Genomic DNA, 11,925 nt, shown 5'->3' on the forward strand with positions numbered 1-11,925 from the left:
TCCACCGCGCGACGTCACTCAATGTTCCGTGGAGCCTGTGCGATCTGCTTTCTTGCGGGACGCTGGTCGTGAGTTCGAATCTCACGTCGCTGTCACATTGCTCCCTCCTTAGGACTGCTCGTCTCGGGCAGTCCCTTGGTAGGCTGCTAGTCGGTCCAACGTTTGGGGTCCTCCGGCTGCTCCCTCCTTATGGTGGCGCCACCCCATCCTTGGCTTGGCTGGGCAGCGATACTCGTACTGCGTGGGCGCCATCTTGCTCTTCCCCTTGGCCCTCCAAGGAGAGCTCGCTGGCCACGGGTTGGTCCTCGGCGTCCATCAGGAACACTTCATCCCGACCAAGACGGAGTATACGGCGCCGGACGTCCACCGTCGCATCGAGTAACCGCATGGCGTCGAGTCCCAGGACGACGTCCTCGGTGATGTTGGCGACGAACACCCACATCTCCAGTTTCCTCTTCCCCAAGGTCAGGTCCAGGAAGACCTCTCTCTGGATGGGCAAGCTCTCGCCTGAAGCAGTACGTAGCTCGTATTGGCGCAGCGGCGTCCTCCCAGGTAGGCCACGCACGACGTCTGGTCTGGCGATAGTGAGCATCGCCCCGGTGTCCACCAGTACTCTGCATGGACGGCCTTTTATCCGTCCTTCAGCAATCAGCCCATCGTCGCATCTTCTGTCGACCGGTTTCAGGACGAGCCGAGGGGACGGTGATGATGGCGCCGACGTGCTCCTCCTAGCATTGGCCCCCTCTCTCTCCTGACTGTAGCCAGGTCGGTCGCAACTCCTCCGCAAGTGCCCAGGTTCACCGCAGGACCAGCAGGTGGGCACCCGTCGTCCCCGTTGCTCAGGCGACTGTTGACTCCTCTCGGTGTCAGCCACCTCTCTCTCCGGCCGGTGGCCAGAGCGGTCGCAGTCCCTCCTTAGGTGTCCCGGCCTCCCGCAGGACCAGCAGATGGGCGCCCGTCGTCTCCGCCGCTCCGTTGACTGTTGGCGCTCCTCGACGTCGGCCACCTCTCTCTCCTGCCTGTGACCGGATCGGTCACAGTCCCTTCTCAGGTGTCCCGGTCTGCCGCAGGACCAGCAGATGGGCGCCCGTCGTCTCCGCCGCTCCGTTGACTGTTGGCGCTCCTCGACGTCGGCCACCTCTCTCTCCTGCCTGTGACCGGATCGGTCACAGTCCCTTCTCAGGTGTCCCGGTCTGCCGCAGGACCAGCAGGTGGGCGCCCGTCGTTTCCGCCGCTCCGTTGACTGCTGGCGCTCCTCGACGTCGGCCACCTCTCTCTCCTGCCTGTGGCCGGATTGGTCACAGTCCCTTCTCAAGTGTCCCGGTTTGCCACAGGACCAGCAGGTGGGCGCCCGTCGTCTCCGCCGCTCCGTTGACTGCCGCTCGGGTGGCTTCGGTTGGCGCCCCCCAGCATCCGTCGCCGTGACGCTCCCGATCCAGTGCGGTGCTGAGACTCCCGCCGCCAACTTGGCTGCCTCCATCCTGAGGGCCGCCGCCAGAGCTGCATTGATGGTGCGATGCTCTGCCAAGAGTAGCTGTTGCTTTATTTCCGGGTCTCGAACTCCGCTGCCGAAGGTGTAGGCCGCCTCTCCAGCGATGAAGTCATTAGGTAGGCCCCTGAGCGCCTTATGGGCCAGTTGTTCCACCGCCATCGCGAATTCTTGCAGGGACTCGCCTGACTGTTGGACCCTCGTTTTCAGTTGGGTCCTGAATGCTGCAGCAAGTTGATGGTCACCATAACGTCCCTCCAGGGCCGCCATTATCTCAGCGGCTGTCCCATCTTCTGGGACGCTGTGAAGAATCTCCGACGCCTGTCCTTGAAGCGCGGTCAGCAGCTGAGTAGTCTTCTCCGCTGGGGTCCACCCATTATGTGCTGCGGTGGCCTCGAACTGGCGACGGAATATCGCCCAAGACGTCGTACCGTCGAACTTCGGCGTCTTGACGTTGTGATGTCTGGCTGAAGCCGATGGTTCCGCAGGGGCACTATATAGAGTCCTCAACTCTGTGGCCGCTTCTTGCATGGCACGTCGAACCTCCTCGGCAACTATCTGTTTATGTTCTTTAGCCTGGCGATCCACCAACGCGAGGATGTGCTTGTTTTCTTCAGCATGTCGGTCCATCAACGTGAGTATGTGCTTGTTTTCCTCGGCGTGTTTGTCCATCACCTCACTCGTCTTGTCCAGCAACTCGCTCGTCTGCTCTTGACGACGCTCGAGATCGCGGATTTTGCCGTCGAAATGGTCTACCTCCTGTCTCAATTCGGTTACTGTCTCGTTTATAGTTGTAAAATTCTTGTTTAGGTTGTCAAGATCGGCTTTGAGTTCGTCTTTCACGATGGCGACAATTCCATCTACGTGGGCTGAAACGCTTTCAATTTGCGTAGTGACGTCATCTTTTACTCCGCTGATGTCGCCTTTCACTCCGCTTATGTCGCCTTTCACTCCACTTATGTCGCCTTTCACTTCACTTATGTCACTTTTCATCTCCGTTTTAACATCACTTATGTCGTTCTTAACCTCACTGATGTGCTTGTTCATGTTATCTTTTACTTCACTAATGTGCATGTTCATTTCTGCTTTCATTTCTGCGATGGCTTGCAGGATCTGCTGTAGGTTCTCCATTGTCGATAATATCCCGGTTCTGACACCAATGTAAATTTTATTAGTTACAACAATGTAATTTATTCGTCACAACAATAATTCCTTTCTACAATTCACCTTAAACGCTCTCGTCAACAATTGGATCTTCACTCAACACAGTATTCGTTATAGCACTCCACCGACGACAATGACAGTTTACTTGGACTATTACGCACAACAATGAACTGTTAATCTTAACTAATATTTACAAAGCACTATTTACAAATCAGAACTATCAGTTCTCAGTTCACAGTTCTTCTATCTCAGTCACTCGAGTTCACGGTATCTCGAACCACAGACCTTCAGAGACAGTTCACTGTACTCGAACTCGGGTCCCTCCAACTGCGGTCCACTGCACTCGAACTCAGGTCCCTCCAACTGCGGTCCACTGCACTCGAACTCAGGCCTTCGGATGCTGACGCAGATGCGGACGCACACTCGAGTCGAACTCTGGCTTGCTTGCTCTGGCTTACTCACTGACGGAATAACTGAAAACTCAGAAACTGCTGTCGTTCCTTCGCGACCGTAATTTATAACCACAGTGACGTAACATCGAAGGTTCCACGCGTCTCTAGAGATGGCATTCCAGAGAAATCCAGAGCCCTCTCCTCTCTACCAGCACCAGATGCGCGCGCAAACTCGTCGCGTTACGTAATACACCCTCTCTCTTCTCTCCACCGCGCGACGTCACTCGATGTTCCGTGGAGCCTGTGCGATCTGCTTTCTTGCGGGACGCTGGTCGTGAGTTCGAATCTCACGTCGCTGTCACAGTATTAACAATTCCAATATTTAAAGTTAACGTTTTATCTACATTATATTTTTCATTATTTCACTTCCAAAGTATTTTTAGATATCATAACCCCAATTGCTGATGAGGTATCCATGTTTGTTTAGTAAACAAGTCAACAATCAAGCAAGCATTTTCGTTTACTAGCTACTACGGACTTGATTGCTATTCACTACGTAACTTTGGATCGTAACTTCTGATGTCACATCCGGCTATTTAGTCAACAATCTAGTTCACTTCAGCTGAAAATGTAGCTTTGAGACACGGCCTAAGAACGCAATAATGGTATTACCGAGTTCTTAGTATATGGTTATTCCCACATACCAAGTTTGATGTCACTGAACAACATGCTTCAATAGCACATTATGCAACGAGCCTATAATGAAGGTAATTAAGAAGTGAATATGGATATTTATGAAACGAGCGCAAGCGAGTTTCAATTTTCATACGAGCTTCTTAATTACCATTATAGGCGAGTTTCATATGACTTTTTATGCTCGACCATATTTCTAACTTGATATTATTTATTTTATTGTATCTGACCTGGAGCAATGTCCCGTATGTTGTGAGATGTGCGCAGACGCGAAAATATTGATTTTTTCCGAGGAACAGATGTGCACATTGACCTTGCTAGGCCATAAGAACCTACAGAGATAACATTGAAATAAAATTAGACATTGAAAAACGAGATGACAAATTGAATTTATTTGAATATTATTTACAATTAACGCTAATTATTATAGTAACAGAACATAACCTTCTGCGACAGTATTGGATTTCCAGCCTCCGTGACTTTTCGCTAATTCTCTTTCGATTGCATATCCGAGAATAATCGATACTTGCGGTTTTATAATGGTAGAAAGCTGACCTGTCATTGGCTGAAAGACCTGACCTTTAATGAGTAGGTGTACTTTAATGACGTGCATTAAAGGTCTGCTACCAGGTGTATAATTACTACATTTCGGCATGGTCGAGCATAAAAGTTATTTAAGTGGTGCGGGACTTTTAACTAACTCTGTATAATACAAACAACTACAGTGGTATGGGCATATGAAGGGAATGACAAAATAAGCTTCCAAGGAGAGCTCTGAAAAAAAAAGGGGGGGGGAGACGAAAAAAGACATGGAAGGAAATGTGAATAGCAGATATAATAAATGGATGAGAACAAGCGTGCATTACAGACGCTATAGGGAAGACCAGGTAACTTGATACCCTAAGGGTGAAACCTAACCATTTTTCCCCCATTACTACAAATGCTAGTGGATTATGGTGATTTTCTAGTTTGAAGGTTGAATTTTCTTTTGCCAACTTCGTTTCGAATTTCGATACTGACAAATACTATAAATGGTAGTGATTTTGTAACCGGTATGTTGGCAGCTGAGGCAAATATCGACAATATTTGCCGGTACTGGAGTTCCATGAAATTAAAATTGTACTAGATTTCTCAGCCGGTTACTGGAAGATAGTGAAATTCGAACTTATTAATAATTAATTAATATTAGTATTAATATTAATACATAATAGTTATGTTATGTGTTGCGTTGTGGTTATAATTCAAGAATAGTCAGATAAGTACGAATGAATATAATATACTTGGGCGTGATAATGCACGTGGGTAATGGATAGAAATATTATTTCAAATTTTAATGAATTTCTTTCGTGTTTAGATTTTTATTACTATGTCAAAAAAATGAAATAGTGTTGCAGTGACTCCTCCAAGGAAGAAAATGTGTGGCATTCAGAGTACGCTTCAGAAATCTGTAGTTCACGTGTATAATGAGTTGAAGAAAGAAGATAATGAAGAAGGAATTACGCTAACGGAGACAGCAATTACAACCAGAATAGGACAATTATTAGGAGTAAGTATTCTTAAGCATACATTTCAAAGTGGTATTCAGTTTTAGGAGTTTGCACTAATAATTTCATGATTGTGGTCAAACAAAACAAATTTTTAGGTTAGGCCTAATGTTTAATCAAGTCAGTGATTTTCATATTGCCAAACTAAATACATTTAAGATACTGTAATACTGCAGTAGGTGATAGCTTAAATACATTTACAAATTAGACGAACAAGTAATCAAACAGCACGAAAGTAAATTTCCAGTTTTCTCTTTTGGTATTAAATTAACCGTTCAGATCACAATTTACATGCCACATCGGCCGAAGAAAATACAAGTCATATTGTAATTATTAACTTGATATTGCAGCAAATATTACATGAATGTTGGCCTGTTATGGTGCTTAAAAATAATTCAGTTTTATATAATAACTATATAACATACTCTATAAAGCATAGGAACGTTGACTTTGGCTGAATAATTTATTAATGGCTGGTCTAAGTAATATTAAATATGGTGTTTCTTCAGAAAAGCTACCCCACCCAAAGTACTTGTTAAGATATAACACTCGAGAGGACGAGGACGCACTACTGGGAAACTAACCATTTCTCTTCGTCCTGGACCTCTCGCATGTTATATTGGTAATTAGTAACAAGTTTGAGGGAGGGACTACAACAATGCATTAGAATATACAGGTAAGTGTCAAAGGATTTTTGTGCTGAAAGTATTTGTGGCTGTGCACTAAAACCACGTGTTCATCACTATGTAAATATCACAGAAATCAATTAAACAAAATAAAATTATGCCTTCTTTGGTGTAGCTTTTCTGGAGAATTACCTAAATATTAGCCTACTTAAACCTATCGTAGACCCAACCTAACATGTTGATCATTTTCTATTCATATAGCTGTAAATGTTGGTATTATGCATGAATTTTATGATATAACAATTTTTAGAAGTATTATGTTATTGTTTGTTATTACAGCTTGGCTTAACTACAGCCACGAAAGTGATAAATTCACACAAGGGGACCCCACTCGTGACACCAGGAAAACATAGACTACGTAAACATCCAGTGACTGATGCTGATGATTTTACGAAAGATGCAATTGCGAGATTTATTTATGACAAGTTACATAAAGGTAGGGAAGTTACAGGAATTATTGTGTTGATTTATGCAATGTAATTCTGATATTAGTCATAGGCCTATGTATAAAAATATGGCATAATTTTCATTTACTGTTACAGAGGAAGTACTAACAGCAGCAAAAGTTCTGGAACATATGAATGATGATTATGAAACATATTTATTTAGAGTATCCTTATCATCGGTGAAAAAAATTTTGAAAGAGATGAAATTTCTATGGAGCAAAGGGGATCCTTATACACATGTATGAGAAAGTGATGTTATTCGTTTTTAAGAGAATATATAAGAAATGTGGAGCGTGAGAACCCTAAACCCGTAGTATTCTTGGATGAGACTTGGATTTTTATGAATGGTAAATTTCAATGTATTGTGAGACATTGAGTGATTGAATTTTTTACTAACAAATAGATTAACACTTATGTGGAATATGAAATTGCAATTAATATAGGCTACTAGTAATGAATTCAGGTGGGAACAACATGTTTTGCAATTAATAGTTTCATATTATAACTAGAGGTTAGTTATAAAATTCTTGAACGGTTTTCCTGTCTTTAAAATTTTTGTGTCTCTTAGAGTGTCAATGTGAATTGCTTTTCTCTCTCTGTTTTTTAAGTATGATCACCCACTTATTCATGAAATAAACCAGGTGAAGTTTCCAGTGACATGAATGGTGTTATTCATAGACGAACAAATGAGGGTGGAAGATTAGATGCCGGAACGAAAGGTGGATTTATACTCGGTAAGTTATATTGATTTATATTTTACATAAATTTGGCAAGAGTAATTTTTTAAATCAGGGTACAAAAATATAAAAATTGGTGACTAAATAAAAACGTGGGAAAGCCTTTCACCAAAGAGGATCTCATGTCATGTCATGTTATGTTATGTTATGTTTTATTTTCTTTATTTAAATGCTGTGAATTCATGTGACGTAATTATATGCCCAGGTATAATTTTTATTGCAGGTGCTGATTTAATTTTTTCATGCAATTGAAAGAAAAGTCAGGACTACCATAGTGCTATGAATAGCCCTGTAGTTGAGAAGTGGGTGCAAACACAGTTGTTGACCTGAGAACATTAGGGCAATGCGTTATTGTCATGGATAGTGCTGCATATCATAGCAGACTTGTGAAAAATCAGCCAACAACAAAATGGAGGAAAGAACAGCTACTGGTGATTGCAACTGAATATAATAGATTTGTTGTACTAAATGATAAGAGTTGTACTAAATGATAAGAGTTGATGGTGTGAAATCACCTTTTGATATTACATTGCAATATTAATTTCCATACTTTACAGTCATTATTATTATTATTATTATTATTATTATTATTATTATTATTATTATTATTATTATTATCTTTACTACTACTACTACTACTTATAGATGCTACTTTTTTCTTTCAGGTGAAATTGAATCTACATAAGAATCCTAAAACAACAGAGCCTTGCCAATTACTGTTCTGAAGCGGCCTTGTCTTGTGTGTTGTGTCTATATACAATTAATTCTTTCAGTTTTTTTTCCCCTTTAATGTAATGAAGTTGTTGGTTGATTGATACCAAGTGTTCAGCAGTTGATGTCATTTGTTATCTTGCACTCCAATATTTAACCAGATGATTGAAAGCTATGTAAAGTTAAACAGTCAAGACAATGATCCATATCTTCATTGAGATTTCAGAAATGGCATGGGGAGATTCTGAAATATCAGTTCTTTGTAAATATTTGAGACAATCATGGCCTGTGATAATATGAGTACTGCCACTGTAGATTTTCATAGAAGTTCAGTTATTAAATTAGGTGTATTATTTTTACTATGTATTGTACTATATTTTTGTTTCGCTTAATTGATGAATTATATATGCTGTAAATTGAATAGTAGACTGTAGGTCTATAGCTTAACTGATGAATTGTATGTGCTGTAAATTAAATAGTAGGCTGTATACCACAAGTGATGAATTGTTTATGCTTGTAATGTGAAGTAATTTGCATGATATTTATTATCAGTTTCTGTATATTTCAACTGATTGAATTGTTTATACTTTTAAATTGAATTAACTTGCTTGCTATGTATTATATTTTATAGCTTAACTGATGAATAATTGTTTAGGTTTGTCAATTTAATAATCTGAGTGCCATGTACTTCATATTTTTAGTGGAGCCACCAATGTAGCTTAGTCGGTAGACTCGTTGGCCTGCAAATTCAGAGCTGCACTCGAGGGTAGTTTGGATCCCCCATTTGGTCTGATTAGTTGGTTTCTTCTGAGGATTTTCCTCCATCGTGGAGCAGATGCCGGATGGCCTATTGCAATTTTTTCATTTGCTTTAGAATCATTCCGATTTTTGTTACCACATTGTCATGTACTGATCTTGTTATTCTTTTAACAGTGTGGTAAGATGCAGGTATAGATAACCTTACAGTAATTTTGCTACCTTTCAGCTACCTCATTACCTCCCACTCCATAAAGTTCATGGATCCACGGAAGTACCAGTCATCGATGTAATTCGACCATTTTGCTTAAAATATTAAAACACTGTAAAATATTGAGATTTCATGCTGTTACGTCCATTACTGCAGCAAGAACATCTGATTTTGAATCTGATAGTATGACAGCCTTCTCAGATTTATGAAGTCGATACTGGAGATTTTGTAAGCTTAAAAGTGTATCTAAATTTTCACTATCAAAATTAGTCAGTGTTTGAAGTTAGTTAGTTAGTTAGTTAGTGGCGTTTAAAAAGGGCGCGTCAGCTACTATGGCTATTTGCACCCTTATCTAAAATCTTTCACTAAACACAATACAATAACCGGAATGTTTAAAATGCTAAAAAGCGTTGTCACGGTTAAAATGGGGCAAACAAGTGTTTGAATATAATTCCCTGTAAAAGGGAATATACTGGTATTGTACTACAACACCACTACATCTATGGCTTGGTAAACAGGATCCATCTATAAAAAATACTGTATGTAGTCACTCACTGACCAGATCATTTATCGTTTCTAATGATTTTTAAAATGTCTGGAGAAGTATCACATTTCTTAACATCATCTGTTAAAGTTAACTTATATACTATTCATTTTGAAATAACTTGGGATTGTGTTTTATTAGTAAAGTTTCCCTTAATTGAGCAAGTTTGAGTTCTCCAAGTAGAGTCAAAAAGTCTGTTGGGATTTTGGCTCAGTTTATTAATATTTGTAGACTGTGATTTTTTGTTCTAGACAACCATATTATCTGCAAATGATGAGATTATCATAAGATCTATTTCTTTAGTTAGACCATCGACATTAATATTGGAAAATGTATTCCTGAAAACAACAATGTGGGAAGCCCAGATGAATCTGTCTCTATTTACATATTTGTGACAATGAATCAAATAATCAAGTCACTGACTCAGTGTAACACTTTATCATGGACACCCTAAGTTTGCAATTTCTTAAGTGATTTATATCTACAGAGCCATATGATCCTTGAAAATAAATTAAAATTGTTAAGTTGTTTTGTTTTCTGTTTAAAATATCTTTAATATCTTGACTAAAATTTAAAATCTGGCCATTTGTTGAATGTAATTCTCTAAAGTCAACTCAATAAGATGAAAGTTAGTTATTAGATTCCAGGAACCAATTCAATCTATGAAATCATCTCTTCCATAATTTTGGCTATCATACTAGTAAGTGGTATCTGTCGATAACTCGAAAAGATATTAGTTGAATAATTGCTTTTCAAAATTGATGTTATGGTAGATTTTCTCCAGACAGATATTGTATTTTAGATGAGATTACAAGATAAAAGTAGTGAGTTTGCTTGTTTGCCAACATGTTTAAGAAAATCAGCATGTGTATTGTCTGGACTTGGAGATGTTTTGGGTCTTATGTTATTAAATTAATAGTAATATTCAGTTCTTGATTAAATATTGTTATATAAAGTAGATAGTAGATTTAATATTTATTTCAGTTTTTCCTTAATAGTCTGACGTACACAGATAAAACTAACAACCACACCACCAACTAATCTAATAGAAATTAAAATATAATTAAATGTAGAAAAAGTAATTAAAATTATAAATACACGTAATAAACCATAACCCCCTAATTTCAACAATATACTATTTTATTCCCTTTTACAGCTTGTAGATAATTATTAATTGTAGTTATTACTTATTAGCATAATATTTATTGAACTTATTGGCTATTTCACTTTGTTTGAAAGATGTTATTGTGTACAAAAAGCATTTTTTGATGATCGTTTCATGCTGTATGTTGTGTATAAATCTATGATTTCTGGCCATCTGTTCTGTGTAATCCATCTTTTGTATAGAATTAATAAAATATTCTTTTGGTAGTAATTATTTTATTAATTGAGTATTTAATTTTCACCAGCTCACATTTCTTGAATCATTTGTTTTTTTCTTATTTAAATTTAGGACACAAGAGCCAAAAAGAGACTTCACAGTTATGTATCATACATTTTTTCAATGACAGACGTGGAGTTGCAGAAATAATAAGTGTAAGTGTAGCATTATTAAGCAATTTACAAACAAATGAAATCTTTAAAAAGGTATCTAGAAGTGAAATTACTTATGGCTTTTAAGGACCAAAATAATTTTTTAAGTTGATTTATTATTATTTCAGTTATAAAATTAATAAAATATTCTTTTGGTAGTAATTATTTTATTAATTGAGTATTTAATTTTCACCAGCTCACATTTCTTGAATCATTTGTTTTTTCTTATTTAAATTTAGGACACAAGAGCCAAAAAGAGACTTCACAGTTATGTATCATACATTTTTTCAATGACAGACGTGGAGTTGCAGAAATAATAAGTGTAAGTGTAGCATTATTAAGCAATTTACAAACAAATGAAATCTTTGAAAAGGTATCTAGAAGTGAAATTACTTATGGCTTTTAAGGACCAAAATAATTTTTTAAGTTGATTTATTATTATTTCAGTTTTAGCCTAGTTGTATTATCCATTTCCTTACTAATTTCAAAAGATAATCAGAAGTTCATTCGAATTCCAACCAAAAGTCAATTGGTTATTAATTTATCTACCTTTAGGAAGTACAGTATATGTACGCTGGAATCTTTGAAGTGAAGTGACAATAATTTAATTGGTCTTGGAACAGATTTGATTCTTGAATATTATATACTATACTTTGTTGTATATTTACGTCTAGTAACCTATTAATGCTAATACTAATAATAATGTAAAGGAATAAAAGAATAGAACATAGCAATACATTTCTCATTATTATTGAAACTATTTAGAATAACCTTCCAACATTAAGGTAAAGTACGGTGAGTAAAGAAGTCATTCAGTACATAGGATCGTGATTTTACTACATGTGGTGATATCTGGTAACAGTTGGCAACACTGACAAGGCGGAAATATTTGCTGTTTGGGAACTGAACTTACGTGATCCTCACTATAGGTTCGGTTCAAGTTTGTTGAATATGGCGAAGTTTGATATTCGCCTAAGTTTGCTCTACAGAAGTAGGTCTGTCGTGTTTGTTTCACCTTG

At 38.7% G+C, this 11,925-nt stretch overlaps 1 protein-coding gene and 1 long non-coding RNA gene across 2 annotated transcripts; one reads left to right on the forward strand and one right to left on the reverse strand.

Annotated features, from left to right (window-relative positions):
- LOC138713043 (uncharacterized) lies at positions 1–3,265 on the reverse strand. Its single transcript, XM_069844760.1, has 2 exons — positions 2,476–3,265; positions 1–2,433 (listed from the first exon to the last, which is right to left on the reverse strand). The coding sequence occupies exons 1-2, from the start codon at positions 2,618–2,620 to the stop codon at positions 188–190; spliced, it is 2,391 nt and encodes a 796-aa protein (XP_069700861.1). The 5' UTR covers positions 2,621–3,265; the 3' UTR covers positions 1–187.
- A 1,460-nt stretch (positions 3,266–4,725) lies between these two features.
- Positions 4,726–10,999, forward strand: LOC138713044 (uncharacterized). Its single transcript, XR_011335781.1, has 6 exons — positions 4,726–5,284; positions 6,248–6,404; positions 6,511–6,761; positions 7,023–7,148; positions 7,375–7,582; positions 7,817–10,999. It is a non-coding gene; the product is annotated as an uncharacterized lncRNA (long non-coding RNA).
- The last annotated feature ends 926 nt before the right edge of the window (positions 11,000–11,925 follow it).

Source organism: Periplaneta americana, chromosome 14, assembly GCF_040183065.1.
Source record: "Periplaneta americana isolate PAMFEO1 chromosome 14, P.americana_PAMFEO1_priV1, whole genome shotgun sequence".
NCBI lineage: Eukaryota > Metazoa > Arthropoda > Insecta > Blattodea > Blattidae > Periplaneta > Periplaneta americana.